Source organism: Typha latifolia, chromosome 4 (assembly GCF_019914945.1).
Source record: "Typha latifolia isolate L0001 chromosome 4, TyphaL0001v2, whole genome shotgun sequence".
In the NCBI taxonomy this organism is placed as follows: domain Eukaryota; kingdom Viridiplantae; phylum Streptophyta; class Magnoliopsida; order Poales; family Typhaceae; genus Typha; species Typha latifolia.
The window spans coordinates 806,990-828,010 of NC_133089.1; the positions used below are offsets into that span (position 1 = coordinate 806,990).

The 21,021-nt window shown below is 36.6% G+C and overlaps 4 protein-coding genes across 15 annotated transcripts; 3 read left to right on the forward strand and 1 right to left on the reverse strand.

Moving 5' to 3' along the window:
- The first annotated feature begins 160 nt into the window (after positions 1-160).
- LOC140787298 (uncharacterized) lies at positions 161-3,949 on the forward strand. Its single transcript, XM_073136159.1, has 11 exons — positions 161-316; positions 673-826; positions 939-1,043; positions 1,131-1,190; positions 1,295-1,468; positions 1,548-1,661; positions 2,001-2,072; positions 2,379-2,462; positions 2,584-2,684; positions 3,020-3,104; positions 3,385-3,949. Exons 1-11 carry the CDS (start codon positions 195-197, stop codon positions 3,754-3,756), a joined length of 1,443 nt encoding a protein of 480 aa, XP_072992260.1. The 5' UTR covers positions 161-194; the 3' UTR covers positions 3,757-3,949.
- A 742-nt stretch (positions 3,950-4,691) lies between these two features.
- On the reverse strand, positions 4,692-12,462 carry LOC140787297 (phosphatidylinositol 4-phosphate 5-kinase 1-like). Of its 12 annotated transcripts, none has more exons than XR_012108807.1 (12): positions 11,391-11,573; positions 11,128-11,283; positions 9,947-11,011; positions 9,452-9,619; positions 8,459-8,624; positions 8,136-8,246; positions 7,874-8,061; positions 7,312-7,466; positions 6,297-6,468; positions 6,103-6,161; positions 5,281-5,688; positions 4,692-5,157 (listed from the first exon to the last, which is right to left on the reverse strand). XR_012108807.1 is itself a non-coding variant. In XM_073136158.1 (11 exons), the coding sequence occupies exons 1-10, from the start codon at positions 11,432-11,434 to the stop codon at positions 6,122-6,124; spliced, it is 2,265 nt and encodes a 754-aa protein (XP_072992259.1). In that variant the 5' UTR covers positions 11,435-11,573; the 3' UTR covers positions 4,692-5,688; positions 6,103-6,121. The 12 variants fall into 12 exon arrangements, 5 of the variants coding, with proteins under 5 accessions (XP_072992259.1, XP_072992257.1, XP_072992256.1 ...); XR_012108805.1 differs by having other exon boundaries at positions 6,265-6,468; XR_012108806.1 differs by having other exon boundaries at positions 4,692-5,201; positions 6,265-6,468.
- Positions 12,463-14,610: 2,148 nt separating this feature from the next.
- LOC140787502 (uncharacterized) lies at positions 14,611-18,855 on the forward strand. The gene is made up of 6 exons (XM_073136448.1): positions 14,611-14,851; positions 16,157-16,229; positions 17,062-17,155; positions 17,957-18,073; positions 18,162-18,219; positions 18,304-18,855. Exons 1-6 carry the CDS (start codon positions 14,819-14,821, stop codon positions 18,700-18,702), a joined length of 774 nt encoding a protein of 257 aa, XP_072992549.1. The 5' UTR covers positions 14,611-14,818; the 3' UTR covers positions 18,703-18,855.
- A 668-nt stretch (positions 18,856-19,523) lies between these two features.
- Positions 19,524-20,632, forward strand: LOC140785483 (uncharacterized). The gene has a single exon (XM_073133320.1). It carries the CDS (start codon positions 19,575-19,577, stop codon positions 20,367-20,369), a length of 795 nt encoding a protein of 264 aa, XP_072989421.1. The 5' UTR covers positions 19,524-19,574; the 3' UTR covers positions 20,370-20,632.
- Positions 20,633-21,021: the final 389 nt, after the last annotated feature.

Here is a 21,021-nt window from a genome sequence, read left to right on the forward strand (position 1 = left end):
CCAAGCAAGCTTCCTTTCATTTCAGTTCTTTCATTATACTTCAAAGTGGAATAAAATACATATTACAACCACGAGTAAAAATTAAAAAAAAAAAATCACCAAACACTATCAAATTTAAATTATTATTTTATCATGAACTGATATAATCCGACTATCAAATCTTCTTTTTTTTGTACTAGAGCTATCATGACCCAATGCTTGCGTTCAATGTGTTGAAGTACAAATACAATGGGGGTGGTGCTCGTCCTCCACCCTTCTTCGTTGGGGCTTCACTGCTTCAGTCAGCCACGGGAGTTGATTCTGGCCTGGGTGAAGGGTGAGGAATTTAAAGATTTTTAATGCTTCTTATTCCAACCCGTAAAACTTTTTGTGCGGGGAGGAGCTATTATTTTATATTTAATATAGTATAGTAATTAAATAACAACTAAACTTCTTTTTGATATGCTAACTTATTATTATAGTACAGTTTTATACTAATATTTACCAAAATAATAATATGATTTATACTGTTATTAGCTGCATTATAAATTAGAGTGCTTTCTCACGGATGAATGACGCGCCTACTAAGAATTTTATTTTTGCCCTATATAAAGAGAGAAAAAAATGATAAGAAAATTGAAAGTCGGCTAATGAACGGTCTAGATTAAGCCGAAGTATCTATAATCAATTTAGGGCAACAACAAAGCCCAAAACCCTCCTCCGTCTTCTCTCCCGGCGAGGACACGAATACGACGGAGAAGAAAGAATGGCGAGCGACGCGGTGGTGGAGAAGACGGCGGATGAGCTCCGCAAAGAAATCCAAGAACTCCAACGACAACAGCGAGAGGTCTCTCTCTCTCTCTCTCTCTCTCTCTCTCTCTCTCTCTAACTCGCCTCTCTCGTGCTCGAATCGCGAGATGGTTCTTACTTGATTCCAACCTCTTCTTCTCGTATCGCAGATTACCGAGCGGCTTCGCGATCCGAGAGGCCTCCGCCGCGCTGCGATAGCTCACGGCGGGCCGCGTCCCGTCGGAGGTCCACGTCAGCGTGGTCTCGTGCGACCCGTACGAAATCCGAACCTCATTTTTTCCCCCTTACTTTTAATGGATTTTACTTCTTTGATTAATTCTTAAATCTCGATGGGTCTTTAGGCGGTGGAATTGGAGGAGGAGCCGGCACATAAAAGAAGGCTCTTGTCAACTGTCGTGAAGGTATTGCAAAGAGATCTTCAATTTTTTTTTTCATCTCTTTACCTCTTCTGTATGATCTTTTGCTCTTTAAGTTTTTATTTTTCCTCCTTGAATTGATAATGGAGGTGGACGGCGGAGATGTCGAGGAGGAGGAGAAGAATGGAGCGACGGATGCGGTGGAGGAGCTGCCTGCTGAAGAACCGGCCTTTTCTGGTGGGGAGAATAGGAAGCAAGGGATTGCGAATTTGCAGGACAATGGTGGGTTCAGGAGGGATGAAAATCCCCGTCGGAGAAAGATGGTGAGCACTAGTTTAGGATTTGTGATTTTGGTTTTGCTTTGGGTCCTGATTGATTGTTGTTTTTGGTGCTATATTATAGGATTATGATATCCCACCTCCGGAGCCGCTTCCTAGAGTTCTTCCAAAGAATGAGGACCCAAGCTTGGTCAAGAGGAATAGAAGAATGCTAGGGCAGCTTTTGGGGACATTGGAGGTAGTGTTCTTTCTGTTGTTAGTGAGATATGCAGGCTGAAATGATTATATAATTATGACAAGGACTGAAACATTGAACTTCAGTGATTTCATCCTGAACCAAAGAAATAAATGTGATCTTGAGTGGTACTTTGCTATTGATTGGATATCTTTCCTGAAGCTTTCGTGGAATGTATTCTGCAAATTCTAAATTCAGAGCTTTAAGCTAATTTGTTTGTTCAGTAAGATGATTCTTTTTGGTATGTAATTCTGCAATGGAGTGATTTATTCTCTTACTTCTAGATTCTTAATATATAAAATCATTTTTGATTATGGGTTTGCTTTACGTTTCTTCTTTCAGAAATTCAGGGAGGAAGACAAACAATTTTCAGCTACAGAAGCATATATGCGAAGATCAGATTCATTGCGCAGGGTGATTAACTTTAACTTTAAACTGTTTTTCTGCTCCTGTTCTGCTAGTTTATCCTATATGTTTTGGGCTGTTGAAGTAAATTTAGATATGACAGCCTTAGCAAGATTTTGTGAGAATTAATATCTGTTTTGACTTTTGAGCTGAAAACTAATGGGATGGGACCATCTGGTGTAAAAACATTGCAAAATAAATAAGTCATGTAACTATGAAATGAGCACTTTCAATTGCTGTAGGTGTGTTGGTAGGTGCTCAGCTGACAGATATCTTGTTTACTAGCATCTATACTTAGTCTTTTAATTAATGTAGGCTGAAGAGAAGGCACGTGAGGAAAGCGAAAGGCTAAGGCATCAAGAACGAGAACAAATTGCAGAGAAACGCAGACGTGATCTGGTGTTTTTTCTAGGATCATCTTCAAATCTTTATGCACTTTTTAGCATTTATGTTCAAAGTTGGTTCCCTTTTTTTAATGATAACTAAAAGTTGTTAAAAACATTTCTGTACTTAATCTCAGACACTTCGCGCTCGTGTTGCTGCCAAGGCAGAGGAAAAGAAGTTGGAGCTGCTTTTCATTCTCTGGGCTGAGCATCATAAGAAGCTGTCCAACTTTTTAAGGTAATGAATTATTCCCCCTGAAACTCATTTCTCTGCTGATGCATAAATCTTTTTGCTCTTCTACTGTTCAAATTACACATGATGATATTAACCTTTTGAATCTATTGTGAGAACTAATTCATTGTTTTGTCTTCTGCAGGTTATTTTTATTTTTGGTCCAAAAGTGTCCATATTGACAATATTTAGTTGAGACAGATAAGTTTCTGTATATGCGTAGTCTTGACATTAAATGCAAACTGGGAGCTTTCCCAATGTATATTGCTATGGTGCGATACCGTATTGAAACTAGTTTCTGAATATTGACTCTGTTTTAATATGTTTCTTGTCTTCATCAGGACAAAGACTGAACCTCCCATATACTACATGCCAGCGAAACGATTAATGGATGATCCAGCTACTCTTGAACAGGATAAAGAGAAGGTATAATTCCAGTGCCTTTCACTTTGTCATTGTAAGTAGTCATGCCATGCGTTAGGTCTTTACAAGTTCTCAGGTTCATAACCCATAAAATATGTTCTTAAAGCTGTAAAACTTTTTTTAAGTTCAGAGTTATTACATTTTGTCATTAATTCATAGATAATGTTTAAAAGTGGAGTTTCTTAATGTTTAATGGCGGTGGTGACTGGTAAAATGCTTTTGCATGTTATAAGTATCTGCGATATCTAGTTGGGTGATTTTTGAACATTTACAATACTTACAGATTTTCCTCGAGTGGAAATCTGCACGAAGGACTGAGCTGTCAGAATTCCAAAAGCAAATCGAGGAGCAGTGCATCTCAAATGTTGAGAAGGAGCTAGAGAGGTGGCAGAATGCTCGGAATGCTAGACGAACAGACAATGTGGCTAACCTGCAAGAGACTATGGACAAGGAATTGGAGACTCACAGGCTGGAACATGGCCCCAAGACTCGTAGAATTCCAGGAGGTAGCAACGACGAGGAGGATGTGGAGGACATAGCTGCAGAAGACGAGATGATGGATGAGCTCCTTGATGTCAACGAGAGGATGGATGCTGATGCAACCAAGCTGTCTGAAACTGGTAATGGCAGTTCAGTTCCTCCGGAGATGCAATAAGCTATTTGTAGTAACTAGATAGTAAGATTTTTATTGTATCTCTATGCATATTAAAAGCTGATTTGATATTATTGTACCGTTCCTTTTTCCTTCATATTTTGCTTATTATTATCCTGTACCTGCTTTGGAGGTGTTCTTAAAATTGACAGTCATTCGAATTTTCTGATGATATTGACTTGCATTGTTAAAGAAAGGGTGTATACAGAAGAATATGCTGGGAGAAAGTATGTAACATCTTTTTATCTAACTGTTATTTAATTTTTTTTACTTGAATTTTGTATTGAGCACTAATTTACGTTGAGCTCTAAACTTCGTTAGTATTTAAACACTAATTTAATATAAAATGAGTTTAGAGCAACTTAAACCTATTTTCCCCTTCTCTCCCATCCAATTGTTTTATATTTATCAATGAATTTAATTATCATTTTACCATTAACAAATATTACTCTAATTAAACAATATTTCCTTCCTTTTCTCTTCTCTCCTCTTCTCATTCGCCCACTATAAATTATATTTTAATTATATTTTAAATTCACAGCTTTCTAATATCACATCAAGCGTAATTATAAATCTACTGAACCAGTTTTCAACAAAACTCTATAATTTTTTTAACCGAGTTGAGGTATCTTATTCTAATTAACAAAATGAGAGTAGCTAACCAGATTTAGGAGTTAAATTACATCTAAACATCACCTTACACGAGCTTTAATTCCAAGAGCAACGGACAAAGAAAACAAAAAAGACAACAGAGTATGCTCACGACATGATAATTGCTTTTGCTTGATCTTGGACCAACTGCCACCTCAGCTGCAAATATCTATGACGATGAACGATCATTGACAATATCTTGAACTTGAACAAAGTCTTCAGCTAAAAACTTTATGTGTCGAGAAATATAATATATATATATATATATATATTACACACTAATACAATGCTATTTCAAATGCTTTTCATTAAAGTGTTGATCAGCTGTCCACTGACCATTCATCTATTGCAGACAGACTGAGGGAGATACAATCCATCTCCCATTTCGAACCTCATGAGCAAGTTTACATTCAATAAGTAAGCAATTGGTTACATGTGCCAAAGAAATTTTGATTCCTACTGGTATCGGCTGCGAAGAAAGGTCGCTAAAATACAGAACAAAGGCATGCTTTACTATACATGCATGACAAACAGTATCTGCTTGATTGTCACATTCATCTAGCCACTTTACATCACGATTCCTATCTTTATATAACAATACTAATTTGACAAGATAGAGATCCCATCATAAAGAAGCGCTCGAAATATATCTGCTTGCTTGCTTTTTTTTTTGTGTGGCTGGTTTACAGTAAAAAAAGGAGAGGTACATAGCTTACCTCATGTAGACCATATTGTGCAGGCTATTTGTCTTAACTGCATTATATACAAGTGATACATCACCAGAAGGTCAAAGAGAGCTGTGTGAATAATGTATGCACAAAGTTAGAAGCAATGAATGAACTAATGTGTGAATTGCATAAGAAACAACATACTAACTTGCTGAATCTGTCACCAAAAGCTTATTTCAGTCAAAATGGAGTTGGTATGGCTTATCGAGCAGCAAAATTTAAGAAGGTCGCATGAGAAATTCTGTGGTTGTTGTGATGTCTGGTCCCAGGACGTCAAAGCTGCACAGGGAAGACCTTCCCCAAAAAAGTAATAAAACGCTTTGAGTACAGCCTTGGTTCAATGGCAGAAATAGATAAAGGGTCAAACTTCAGTGACTTGAATGTGTGCTCGATTCTCTTGGTCATGTTGTACTCCTGCAGGATATCTATGATTCCAAGATAGAGAACAACATCATAAACCTCATACAGGTCAGCATCTTCTGATTCAGGACCTCCCTCATGGAGACGTATCCGATTAGCTTGAGCAGGCATGTTAACCCCTAGTTGTACTCGCAGCCTGCAGATAGAAAAGACACAACGAAAATGCAAATGGTGACAAACCATAGAACAACGATAGTGATGCCATGAAGTGCATGTTTTTGCTATTAACCTGTATAGTTAATGAGATAAAGATGATGGTTATACTTAATCACCAACAAATATACACGCAGATGTAGGATTTTTATACATAAACGTTCATGGGACCGTGACCTTTTCTTCAAACAAAGAAATTGTTCACAAGACAATTTACCATTATCAACATTACGGGCATCGTCCAGCACTAAGTACATATTTTGTAGGTGTGTCTTGAACCTTTTTGCTTCTTTTTTTTTGTCCTTTCAGTTAGGCACAATTGATTCTGAATCATTTTTGAATAAATATGGAAAAGGAGGTAAATGCTATCATCTATTTATGGATAATTATGGGGTACCTTTGGTGAAATAGGAAATTTATGTCCCAATATTGCGAGAATGCTCCCTTTTGAGGTAACTGTCGAAAGTTGATTTATGACTTATGGTAAGGTTCGTATTCTAATATATACCACAAGGTTTGAATTCTAATATATTATTACCACAGTATCAAAGGTAAGAACCTGTCGTATCAAAGGTAAGAACCAACAGGTACCTTCCAGTGCCAGGCAAAACGAGGTCAACTTCCTCATCACCAGCTTCTGATGCTCTAACCATGCTGCCTCTAATGTGTGAACCTGGCATAGTACTCCCAGAACCTGGTTCATGTGCAACCAGACGAAAGCCCTTTGGAGGAAATGTGACCTCCTCTTGCAATGGATTAGTGCCTGGTTAAATGAAAGAGATTAACCGTTTGCAGTAAAAGCACACTTAGATTCAGTTAGCAGAACTGGATAACTGAGACCTGCTGAGTGCTGACTAATTTACATTAAAGAATGAGTAACTTGCTAGTTCATGGTAATGGAGCTTGTTATATTGGGATTGCTGATGATTTCCCTTTTCTATCTATGTAAACATTTTGATGCAATCAGGTCCTAAAATTTTGCCTCATAGAATTACCTTGTCTATGTCAGTCTATAAGTAAAACAGCCAATTATGTAAGCATGCAATCTGAAGAGTTGATTCATAGTCAGAAATAGACTTCAATGTCCTATTGCCTACCATGTGGTCAAATATTTGATTGCCTGCCGGCATAGCATTTCCCCGTCTCACTCCAAACCCTTCTATATTCATTCATCATATATGCTTCAGAAACAGTAGATCATTTATGTGACAAACAGAATTCTTTTTCTGAATTCCAACATATCGTCTGATTTTATTTGCAAAGCGTCTGGAATTTTGCAGGCATGCAATAACTACGACAAGTAATAGACTAAGATATCATAAGGATACCAGCGTTAACCAACTCGATGATTAAAGTATAACGATATTCTGGATTAGTTATAGATAGCTGAAGAATGATTATTAATAATATCATAACTAAGAAAAATACAATGATCTGGATAATTTTACTTTGCTGCCAAGATTAGTTAGGATAAATATGGACACTACAACAAGATATGCTATTTCTGTGGTAACTTCATTTGCACAAGGAATATTAAAGCCAGAAAATATAGGAAAGAATCCACAATCCTTTTAAACAGATTCTTTCATTGAAATGAGATACTTACATGTATCAGTTGGGAAGCTTGCACTATTTTCAAGATTATCTTGATTTTCTAACAAAGTCTTCAAATGTTCAGGAGCTCTAAAATGCAGGCCCAACAACATGCTATAGTCGATTATACATTGTGATTCTAAAAACATGCAGTCAAGAGATATTTGCCTGCAAAAAGAGAAAGGAAAAGATACTTACTTTGAGATGAACGACTATTTTATGTGAGGAGAAAAACAAGGAACTTAAATTATACAGCATTAACAACTTCCAGCAACACATGTTTATCTATTAGTGCAGAGCATACTTTAACAGCATTAACCTCATTGTGTTGTTAAATCACTTTGCATAAGTAGGCCAATGATTATCACAAAACATATAATTATTTCATATAAAAAGAATAAAGCTGTTTGTACGTGCTCTTGTTTTATTATAAAAGCTAGTAAATCTGCAATTCATAATTTCTATTATTCAAGCTATACATTTCCTGAAACCAGAATACATTTGACATTTCATAAAGGAGAAATTTGATACAATCATTGGCAAGTTTACAACAGAATAAAATAATAGCAGCAGACCTAAAAAGTGACTCTCGCCAGGACTTCTCCAAATAGAAGACATATGATAGATCAAGATCCTTCATAGTAGTACTTCCAGAAATGTTCTCCTTATTAGTCAACCTTCCTTGGAGAGAACCTTTCAAGTCATACCTACGGTGAATGCGGAGCTCTGTGCAGAACATATTTCCCATCACTACAAATCGAACCTGCAAAGGGAAACTTTACTATAGCAGAGATAACATTCACAAATTAGATGATATACTGGACTATACTACAGTACCTTCCGTCCAGGTCCTATAGTTATCCTATGGAGTCCAAAAAATTTTGTTATGAGGGTATTATCATAAGCTCCTACATGGTTGTAATAACTGGGAAGCATCTTCAATAGAATCTGCAGTGACAAAATGTCATCAGTAACTTATTCGACATAAGGAAGTCCAACTTGAAGTATCTTTCATCAATTTTCCCAATATGTCTCACAGGATAAGGTGAGTATTTGGTACCTGTAAAAAGCTGATTTTGGTTGTATCTTAACACTAATCATGTGTTATAAAATTATAAATCAAGTCATCGATAATAAATAAATTTGTAGAAAAAGATAACCTTAAGTTCATGTCTTCTTAAAGTTTTTATGACAAATCTTTCATCCTGTGAGAGATAAAAAATGCTCCCACTTTTCCCTGGAGAAGAAAGCTCCTTCAGACCATCACCACCACAAATGGACATCATATAGTCTGCGGCATCAATCTTAAACATTTCCCGCAGATTCCTGAAAAAAAAAGTCTGCTTGTTTAACAAAAACTAATATGTTATCAACTGACTCAGCAATTCACATAGAAATTTTGAAGAAGAAAATAAAGTATTGTGATGAAGAGATGGCTGCCACCTCATATTACATCTATAGCTACCATGCTAACTCTAACGTCGCGTTATAAGAGTATAAATTCCTTGCAATTTTCATACATTATCAAACGAGTACTTTAATATCCATGAATAACTAATTGAAAATATCCTAAACATGTGCACAGATCAATGATAAAAATCATTAGGTAGATTTAATTAGCTTTCAGATCCTGTAAGGAGAGAATAGCTGAACTTGAAGATCAGAGTTCATAATTACAGTTCTTTGAGATATTTGTTCAAACTGCCAATGAATAATGAGTCAGATCAGGCTTAACATTATATTACCTGCAGCTGATACTCAACTGATACTAGCTGAAGATTATTAACCTTCTATTCATGCCATTGAGTGAAAGATTTTCCATCTATCCATGCCAATGAGTGAAAATTGATATTGAAGAAGTGTTAAATAATTCAAAAGTTATCAATGTGGAATGATTAAATATTCAGATTAACGTTTTTAGGTGGTTTTCAGTAAACCTGTTTTCAAAATGAAGGCAAAGACCTATTTTTCTTCTACTTCCCATAATTTAGAAAAAACTTGAATAGAAATATAATTTAGTTGCTACTCAATGATTGCCAAGAAGCATCAAGTTTGACATACAATGCCTTAAGTGTTGAATCACCAATAACAGAACCTAGAAGGGTGGCACATCATAGATAAATACAAAAGTGGTAGAGGAGAACAGCATGTACCTAAAAACCATAGGGCAATAGTCCTTCCAAAAGAAACCAATAGAGTTATGAGGAGGGGTATATTGAGAACCTCCACTAGGGAAATACATCTTTATTCTTGCCCGTGGTCCAAAATCAGAGGAACGAACCTCACGCATAGGGACAGGTGTAATTTTCCCCACAGTGTACCTGAATGGTCACATCAATTAGCAATTTCATGGTCCATTTTGGTAACAAAAATTAATTTAATATTGTTAATATTACCCTGCTAATATTCATATGGAAGGATCGTTAAGCCAGGAATTTAATTTTAACCATAAAAAGATAATGTAATAGGTAATGTTGTTCCCTATGTAGATTCTCATTGCCTACATGTTATTTATACGAAGCGTTTTCCCATTAGAAGAACAAAGGGAAAAAGCATTTAGGATGGTCCATGCAACAAGACATATAGGCAAACTTTAACATGTCTATAGACTATGAACAAACACTAGTTATATGAAACTGAGGGCATACCTGATGCCAAGTTGCAAGTTAAGCATCAAGTAGTAGCTCTTGTGACCTTTATAAATAGTTTCACCTGGCCCTCTTGCTTGTCTTTGGCTCATGTGTTGCAATTTAGTTTCCTGTGATACCCTTGTATCGTAGTCTCTTCTACTCTCCATTATTAAAACTCCTTGTATGTATTCCCTTTCATAAACAAATTTATTTTGACCCTGAAGCTCGTGTTGACCATCACATGAACTGAGTGTGTTGTTCTCATGTGATAAAGTGCTTCTAGCATTATCATCGAGGTCCCATACTGTGTCAAGTGAGGTGGTCCTATTTGATACGCGTCCAGAATGGAGAAAGAACTTACTTATATTCCACCTACCAAACTTGCATCTTTGAGAACACGGCGCTCTACTCCTACTTTTCTCAGAATTGATTGATGAGGATACAGAAAGACCCTGGGAGTCATCATCGTATGCAAGACAGTGGGAGAACCTTTGATTATGAGGAAGTTCATTTCCAGTTGGATAAAATGTTCCTCTCCCATCCTTTAGCCCTTTACTCCATGTGCCAATGTAATATGACCCATCTGCATACTTGTAATGACCTGTACCGTGCATTAATCCATCTAGCCAATCACCATCAAACAAATCACCTGTTGACCACTTCATAAGACCTTTCCCACTCATTTTTCCAGCCCTCCAGTTCCCTTTGTAAGTGTTTCCATTACTCCAATTATAATTACCAAAACCTTCTTGCAATCCTTCTTTCCAAGAGCCCTCATAAATATCTGAATTAGAATATGTTTTAGTTCCCATTCCGTGCTGTATATTCATCCTCCAAGAGCCTCTATAAATAGAGCCGTCAGTTCCATTGTATGTGCCAGCACCATGAAGGAAACCTCCACAGAAGTCACCTTCATATGTAGCTCCTGATGGCCAATGAATCAGCCCTTTGCCAGTAATTTTGCCTTTATCCCATGATCCGTCATACAATGTTCCATTGAACCACACATATTTTCCCAATCCATGAGGGATTACCCCGTCGTAGGTTCCAACATATATATCACCGTTTGAAAGAACCTCTTCTCTGCGAACAAGTCAAGATCATATTCCAAGTGATGAGTAAGAAACAATCATTATTATGATTAATAAATTGATAAACAAGAGCATGCTTTCCATAATAAAAAGGGATATCAAGTTCACCTTTCACTATCATCATAGCTCATCTCTCGTACAAGCTTTGTGGAGGTTAACTTTAATTGTTCCGTCAATATGAAGGAACAAGATATGCAGAATTCCTTGCCCACTGAACACAATAACAGGACGACAAACTTGGAGGCACTATTTTTATGAGAAAGCCTAAGAGATGCAATAAACAAAAACTAGTCAACTCCAAATTTACGAAATAAGAAGGGAACATTGCTTTGACACTTTCTTATCTTTCTCTCAAGGGAAATTATAAGTACCCAAAAAAAATCCTGTATCCTTCTTGGTAATCCCTGATCTTCATAAGTGAATAGGAAATGAGACAACAACCAGAATGTTCAGGTCATTAGAGTAAAATCCATGAACAGCCACGATTTATCTAGCAGTTACTTAAGCAAAGACCATAGAGGGTTCTAAGATGTTTCCAAGCAAGCTTTATATTTCTGTAGCAGAACAGAGCATTGTGAAAAATCTTCTTGTCAGCTAGGAATCCTTCAAATTCTTGCAGTACTTATGAAGGATATTAGATGAAAACATAAGTTCACTGAAAAGACAAATATTCTTATACTAAGAATTCAAAAGAAACCTTCATCTCATATTTATCGATTAGACTGTAAAAACTCTGGAATAAACTCAAAATAAATGAATCTGATATCAATGACTCTTTGTAGCATAATAGGCCTCAGATTATGTAGCAGGTCATAGTAGACAAATGGACTAAGTGTGTCGAAAAAGTAGGGAGAATGGGAATCAAAAAGGAAGAAGAGAAGGAAACACAACAAGAAGGGAGATACTGAGATGGTCCTCTTTACCTATTCAAGCAGATAGCAGATAGATTCAATCACCAAGATGGTCATTTTACAAATTAACACAAGTACATCAACCACCAAACTATCGATCAACTCCACATCTGAATTAAACTCAAAATGACGAATCTTCTACCATCTTAGCCTACAATTATACTAATTATAATATTAAATCAATGGGAACCCCCAAACCATACTCGGCTCCGACATAAAAACCCTACAATTTTCATCAACATCCACAACAATAACCAATCTTGAAACGATTATCCCAACAGTCATTCACACAAACAGCTACCCGATCAATCGAAGAACACAGAAGAGGTAAGAAAAGCAACGAATTCGACCGGAAAGGAGACATCCATACCTCGCCAGCAGCTCAGACAATAACATGCGCAGAAATCACTGAGAACAATCAAAGGCAGGAGCTATTGGAGAATATTGGAGAACACAGCTGTCGCAATATCCAAGAAAGAGAAAGAAGAGCGAGATTCCCTTCGAGAAAGGGAAGAAGGGAAGGCCGCAACTTGGCACCGGCCACTGAGATTATTCTTATCGACATCACGTTGGAACCCAAATCATACACAAATCTTTCACCTTTTTCCCTGTTGCTGTACCTTTTTTTTTTTTAAATTATTATTCGCTTCGACTCCAGTTCGTGTATTCCCTGTTTGGTTTCATCATGTGACGAAACGAGGGAGAAAAAGGCACGATAGGATCGTCTGCAGACATGAATGTAACTTATTTATATTACTCTACTATTTATCACATGGGCAATGTGCAGTTTGACCATTTGAGAGGCATAATGCAAGGTTTTTTAAATAGGTAGATTTTTTTTTATCGTCAGATGTAGCAAATTCCTGCGCGAGGGGCCGCAAATAATCTGTTATCATTCCACGAGATGGCAATTCATTGCGTTGGAAATGGCTTGGAATATATGATCTGCTAATGCCTGCGTACTTGTTGTTGTCGTAGTGGGACAATTTAGGTTGTGACTTGTCTTTATAAAAAGCTACTACTTACTACTTAGCCTACAACTTTTCCTTAGTGTCAATCTCCAGGGTCCACAGTGGTCCAAACTATTACTTAATTCTCTATTTTGGATAAGTATTTTTGGAGGGATAACAACAAGGAAAAAATAGATCTACTACTAGATCTATGCTAAATTAATTATTAGTTCTGAATTCACTTCATTCTCTATAGTTGTTTTTTTTTTTAATTCTCTATAGTTTAATATATGTCACTTTATCCCTCGTCGATGCATTCAAATTGAAACTATTATTTTTTCATTATATTTGATCATAGTATAAGTCTAATTTGGAGATATTTATTAGAAATAAATTTATAGAGAATTAGATAAATTGGTATGTGTTACGAACCGACTTGATCCGATCCGTAGCGGTTTTGGATAGATTTGATGACGTAACTTTCGAAAGAAATTCTAGATGATCAATCTGTTGAATTTTACTGAATTTTGGATATGTTGTCACCCTTGAAAAGAGTTTTCCAACGATTGCTAGTGCAATTATCAGATAAACTCTAATTATGGTTTCCTCCACATATCCAAACAATCAAATTATAACCCTAAAAGCTAAAAGTTCTCGTCGCGCTATGTTCAACGTGTAAATACTGTTCTCTGTCTTTGCGCACACGTGCAGGTGTTCAAACAGGGCCATGGTCATTCAAACACGTAATTCTCATTCTCTATTTTTGTGAATGCGTGTAGGCGTTTGCATAGCTAGTTCGAACGCAGGTCTTTGGCGTTCGAACGCCTCCTGACAAAAGACCTTATTTTCTCAAGCAAAATTAAACTAGATAAATAGACTTATCCCAATGAACCCAATGTCGCGAGTGGACACAATCTGACTAAGTCGTATCGGTATATATCTTAAATAATATCGATCGAATTTTAGATAACAAAAACATATATTTATTTACAAAATTTTATCATATTTTTATTCTATATATTATTTTATATGCATTGCAATTTTTTTCAACTCTTTACGAGGATCTTTATATTTGCCATGTAATTTAATTAAATATATTAAAAAATGTAACAATATTATTTTTATTCTAAATAATAAGAATATCTAAATTGATATAAATAAATAAAAAAATAAGAATACAAAAGGTGAAATATAATTTCACCTAATTTTTATGGTGGCCTCTAATTTTCACGCGTGGCCGGATTAGAAAAACAAGACATGACTAATTGATCCAAAAACTTAACTTATTATTATATGCCATTGTGACGTGGACTATACAAACATCTCCACCAGCTCTGCTGGGTGGTAGTAATCAATACATGTCCTTATCCTAGAAATTTTATTTAATTCTAATAAATCAAAAGAATCATTAGAGAGGATCCTGAAAGCCTTCTAACTTGATATCATTATCAATGAAGTCATATCTCAAGTTCTTTATGAAAGTAGAGATGATTTATTCTTTAAAGAACGCACTCATCCGTATGCATGAAAGCAGAAGAAATCTACGTTTAGATTAATTTAAAATCTAAGCTCTTATTATATCTTGGATAATACAAATATTAAGTGTTTCCGGGTTATATATGTAAATACAGACTTTAGATATATGAAAATAATAGATTTTAGGAGGGTATATTTGCAAAAATAACCCCTTTTTGATGGCTTAATGGATCGGACGGCAGGATCACGCCCTCGAGCGGCGCTCCGTGGGTGGACCCCACGTGAACCAATGAGAGTAATTACTAATTAACGATGGGGAAAAAAAAACGAATATAAAAAAAGCGAAAAATAATTAGGGAAAATAAGGAGAAAAAGTCGAAACACTGCTCGAATTTCGTGTTGAGATCCCGATCCGAAGACTCGAGTTTGATCGAGTGATCGAGAGGGAAGAAGACGAAGGAGATGAGGAAGAAGCTTGGCACTCGATTCCCTGCGGTTTGCTTCTACCCCCTATATTTTCCCGATTTATTTTATGAGTTCGTGATTTGTTAGAAGAAATTTCCGGTTTCGTGTACTCGATTCTGTCTCTTTAAGCTTCGATTTAGTAATATGTTGGGGATCCTTGGCGGATCTGTGGTTTCTCTGCGTTAATACAGCTATTCTTGCATGGGAGCGATTCCGTGACGAACGAGACTTGAACAGAGCCCTAGGTGATTGTAGTTATCATTTGGGTCGTCCAGTGTCATAGTTTTCAGGGAATGATGCGTTAAAAGTCCTCCTCTGAGACTTTACTCTATCTCGAACTATTCGATGGGTAGCCCTAAATTCACTACCGGAACAGGGGGTAATTCGAATAAATGTGTCAAAATTCCATAGTCTGAGCCCAGAAAAGGGGATTTCGTTGTTGGGTGGATAGAGAGTACATAGTTTGGTGATAATTCCAGCACATATGTGCTAGAATTGCTGGTAGGTGTTGTTGATTTTGGAATTCACGTTTTGGACCATGTTTTATAGATTGATTAAAGAAATTATTGGCTTCTACCTTTTCGTTCTATCCTTTATGATGGCAATAACATCTTGCAGATCAAAATTGAGTTTTCTGATGAAATGAAATGGATAGATGTTTGTAACTGGCAAGATATAAATCAAGTAAATTCTAGGCAACAGAAATTACAAGTTAAAAGTGAACCTTTTTAGTAGATAAAGTTTTACCGACTGAATCAACAGAACAAGTGGATAAGATTAGTTGATTCAGTGACATGTTATGCCACACATTTCAGTCCAAAATTCTATTCTTCTGCTGGAGATGTAATTTTCATTAGTTAATTTCTGATTTCACAAGATCATTATCTTCGAGGGTTAGGATAACAGTCTTATCATTTCCAGCTGTTTGCTTATTCAGTTTCTGTCTGTTTCGTATCTTCTTTCTTCTTTTTATTTGTGCATGTATTTAAGGAAAAAGATCATTGAAATAGAAGTCGGTGTATTTATTTCTTCCATATCTAATCTTTTTTTTTACCAATGTTAATGCACTAAATTTGTTAATTTTCTGTTAGAAATCACGAAATATTTTTCTGTCTAATTATTTAACCTAGACTATTGCACTTCGCTTTGTCATCAAATTCCACGTTGCCTTTTGTCAAATTATATTAATGTCTGGTGTAGCTTTTGATCATCTCAGTGTTGCTTTAAGAGCAACATAATTTGGAACTTCATAGTGTTTGGATTCTTTGAAGTTGTTATGACACAATTATTGATATATGGATTTAAGTCAATTGTTTGTATTTTGTGCTATGACAGTCACGAATAAAGAAGATAATGCAAGCAGATGAGGATGTTGGCAAGATCGCATTGGCTGTGCCCCTTTTAGTTTGTAAGACACGACAATCTAGGCCTTTGTTCTTATACATTGGAAAGTTTTCATCATCTAGCTGTTTAGCGTTGTGTTGAGCAGCATGAGTTATTTTGCTGTGCCACATTATACATCTTCAAAGTTTGACCTGAAATGTGCTAATTTCTTACCAGAAATATATTGTTTTAAGCCATTAGAGTTGAATTTAACAGTTTCAACACTTTGGATGATTTCAGCTCACTCCCTGCTCTTGTTTAAAACAGTCTTTAAGACTATGGTAAACTTACAAGTTATAATGGATTTGGTAAAAGAATAAGTCCAGAAAAGATAATATACCAGTCATTTTACATATGGTTTAAAACCACTAATGATGTATTTACTTATAGTGGTAGCAATCAGTTTGGGTAAGCTGGATTCTGGTTCGGATTGGGTCATAATATTGCAAATATGAATACGACATGCTTATTAAACGAGTCAAAATTTCTAAATATGAACATGACTAATTTATTAAATAGATTATACGGGTTATAAACAGGTTATCGGGTGACACAAGTTATCAAAATTTATATAAATTATTTTGGTTATAAATGAATTTTTTGAGTTATAAACAGATTTTTTTTTTTAGAGTTATAAACGGGTTTTTCGGGCTATAAACGGGTTAATCGATTTATAGACAGGTTAGTCAGATTATAAATGGGTTAGTCGTGTCATAAACGAGTTTAAAAGTCAGATTATTGTGTCGAGTTATCAGGTCATGACAACTTTTGTTATTCCTGCTTACTTATATGAGTAAGTTACCAAGATAATCAATACTGAAAAATGGCTAATATTTTGCTTATATAATTGATTTCAGCAAAAGCTTTGGAGTTATTTCTACAAGATCTCTGTGACAGGACCTATGAAGTTACTCTTCAGAGGGGCGCAAAGACACTGAATTCTTTGCACTTGTAAGTTTGCCAGACCATTAAAGGAGTTTCTGTTTTATTGAGACTGTGTTAGTTAATACTTCTGGTTTATGTAGTAATTTGGGCATGTCTGATTAGTGTAAGGATGAAATTGTTATGCATCAGCAAATTGATATTATTGCCACCTCTACTTGTTAGTTTTCCAGGTATGCCAATTGGTCTCCAGTATTACATGTTATGCTTGAGATGAGTTTTAGTTGTTCTTTTGGCAGCCCATAGCACTTTTATGAATCTTTTTACATATGAGAAAATATTATCAGTTTGAAATTTTTTAGGTTCTTTATGCATATCTATGATTTAGTTTTGAATTATAATATTTGGCAAGCTATTCCACTTAACATTTAAAGGAGAAGATAGAGGTTGCGTGCATTAAGCATAGGCATGGTGCACAAGTTTAAGTGCATTTGTGTTTTAAGATGTGATTCCATCCATGAGGCCTGATGTCGAGGAAGAACCTTGATGTCTTTGGTCATGAAGAAAGAAACTATCTATTAGAGTACATTTGGGAACCTTTCGAATAAGCATGTTCTGAAAATTTGGCATCACAACTTTGTCGGCTTTACTGCAACCATGTATTTCTCTACTTCGAATCAGCAGTCTAAACTTGATGGTACTAATCTGGAATTCTATGTGGTTGTTATTTATCATATTTACCTGTCTAGTAAGCTTATCTTTAAGGTCGTTTATCTGTACTGGACAATTCAAGAGTTTGACAGATTTTGCAGCTACTTCACTAACCAAAAGTATTAAGTAATCAGTTCTTGCTTTTTCTGAGATTTCCAGAAAACAATGTGTGAAGATGTATAGCGCTTTTGATTTCTTAACTGATGTTGTCAACAAGGTACCTAACCTTGGTGGCACGGAATCTTGTGGAGACGAAAAAGGAATATCTAGGAGAAGGTAATTTATTGATACATGCTTAATTTGCAGCTTTCATGTAACTTACAATAAGCATCAGCCAACTGAAATTTCTATTCTTAATGGACAGAAAGTCAGTGTCACATGACGACGACTTAGAAAATGAGGAAGCTAGATCAAACAAAGTGGTATTTTTTCTCACTTGAATTTACATTGTACTGTGTGCTCACAGCAATATTCCTTCTTGAATAATTGAATACTTGCTCTGATAGGCAATGAGGAGTTCTAATGTCAACCCGCGAGGTCGCGGTAGGGGCAGAGGAAGAGGTCGAGGTCGGCCACCGACCAGGGCAAAAGAAGTACGATACATGAAGTTTGAAGATGAGAACAGCATTTTTGCTGAAGATGGTGAGCCCTTTTCAGAGGAAACAGATCATTTGGAGAAGAATCTCTCTGTGGATGAAAATGTTACTCAAGCTACACAGCCTTCATGCAACTCCGAGCCAGACACAGTTGCAAGTGCAAATCCAAATGCAGAGGCTGAGAAAGGTGGTGAATATTCTGCTTGGCCTTTACCAGATGTAGTCGGTGACATAAGTGTAGAACCGTCCAGGTTTGTACAATTGACAATGCGAATAGATGAGGATGAAGACTACGACAATGAAGATTAGGATATTAATTTGACTTCCTGTTGCTACTAACAAGCAGTCATCTGTAATTTAGTCTGCAATTATGAAATCTAGTTAGTTTCCATGTACAGAATTCCTTACGAGACCATTGAATCTCAAGTGCTCTCCTGTCATCTGGATGGCTGCATTAGTTTATTGCTCTTGCTTGTTCTACTTGGTTATCTTTTCTTGTATAATTTGTGAAGTATGCACAAGTGTGCATATATTTGGCAGGTTCTATTACTGAACGTGCTGTGTTCATTAACAGCAAACTAACTTCAATTCTAGTATGGCAGTTATTTTTTTCTTTTAAATATGGAAACCCACCTGGGCTTTCTTGCACAGCTTAGGATTGATATAAATTCTCAAGTTACACAGTTTAATCTTTCATCAAACAGTAAGTTACACAATGTAATCAACAAAAAGATATAATGCAACTTGAAAATGGTGACATAACATTTTGTGGGTACTCGAACATAAATCATGAATCTCGATAAATGCCTCTTAATATTCAATTAACAGAATCTTTTAAACAGGGAATGATCTGATTATATAAGAATACCTTCTCTGTAAGAAGACTAAATATTAGGAAGATATAGTTGATGAAAAACACACAAAAGAATTAAAAGAAAAGGAGCTAATATCATCTTGCATATAAAGGAAAAAGCTGATTACATGTTTAAGAATTAAATCTTTAAATTTAAAATCCTAAGTTTTTAGGTATTTACTATTTACACACTGTATGTTTAATATTTTATAAATTACACCCTAATTTTACTAAATATTTGCATATTACGTCCAACCAAATTAGTGATCTTTATGAGCTTAGCAGTCTCCTGTCTTCGTTCACATAAATCCCCCCTCGAGTGAAAAGGATGTCGTCGACCTCGAAGCGTTCGAAACCTAACCTCGACCCAGAACCAAAACCTCCCCAAAACCCTAACTTTTCCCCTTCCAAGACCCCCAAATCCTACGATCCCATGCCCGACGATGTCTCCGCGCGCCGCCGGAAGCGGAAGGAATCCGCCGCCTCTGGCGAGAAGAGCCCCGACTCCAAGAAGCAGGCGAGGTCGGACGCCGACGCCGTGGCGGTTCTCCGGGGCATGATCGATTTCCGCGCGAGGACGGGCGCGATCCCAACTCGGGCCGCCATGGACGCCTTCTACAACTCCATCCAGAGCTCTCTTTCCACCCCCCTCACCAAGGAGAAGCTCTACAACAAGATCCGCCACCTCCGCCACAAGTTCAACCACTCTGACCCTGACGATCGCGGAATCGTCTACGAGCTCTCCGCCGAGGCTTGGGGCCCGTCCTCGGAGCAAAAGAAACCCAAGAAGAAGGCGAAGATCTCCGATGAGATGAACAAAGAAACAAAAACGAGCAAGAATGGCACCGTGTATAAGGAATCGGTGAAGAAAGAGGAGAACGAGGAGGAGAGTAATGGGGATGAGGATGAACTGGGAATTGAGTCGGATTCGTTCCCCTTCCTGATTCATGAGGTGACCAAATATTGGAAGGTGAATGGGCTTTCAGTTGCATGGTTGGAATCGGCTCTGAAGTTGGTAAAACCATCCAAGGCAACGCCTTTAGAGGCGAAATGGAGGAAGCTGTCCATCCAGGAGATGAAGTCCCAGGCGGCATGGCTCGATATGTTTGGGAGTTTACTTTAGAACTCAATGATGCATACGAGACTGCAAATGTGTCAGATTTCTGGGTTTTTCATGTAGTATACATTCTGTTGTCATATTATGGATCCGGAGGGAGCAACAAGTTGGCTGATGAACCTGGGATTACATTGATGTAGAAAGTCTCGGTTCTTTCTGCAAAAAAAGGAGCCATTTTATTGTTTGAGCTTTGACTTGTATACCCTGGATAGAGGAAGGATGATGGTCTCAATGTTTATTGAATGAAGATGTTTGGCTTTCCCTTCAAAGGTGATCGTTTATGGTCAATTATGCTCTTATTCTGTGAATTTGATATTTCTGCTAGGTACTGTGGATGATACTCTTGAATTATGGCTTGCATCCTATTATTTTATTTCTGTTCATTATAAGATGGCGCTGAAATGCTTAATTAAGTAATGGTGTATTAGAACTGAGAACTATTTGATCCTCATAAAAGTCTTGTAAGGTGGTGTGGTTTCATTGTTTGATTTGTTTCACTTCTTCCATCATTCTTTTTATAGATGTAGGATTTTGGATTTCCCTTCAGATTCCCTGAGCTCAGAAATCAGAAGTTCCTTTTTTCTTTCTTTTGATGTGGTAATTTCTGACAAGACATTGTAGAAACTTGAGTTAATTGTCGTGTTGAAAGGTTGCTTAT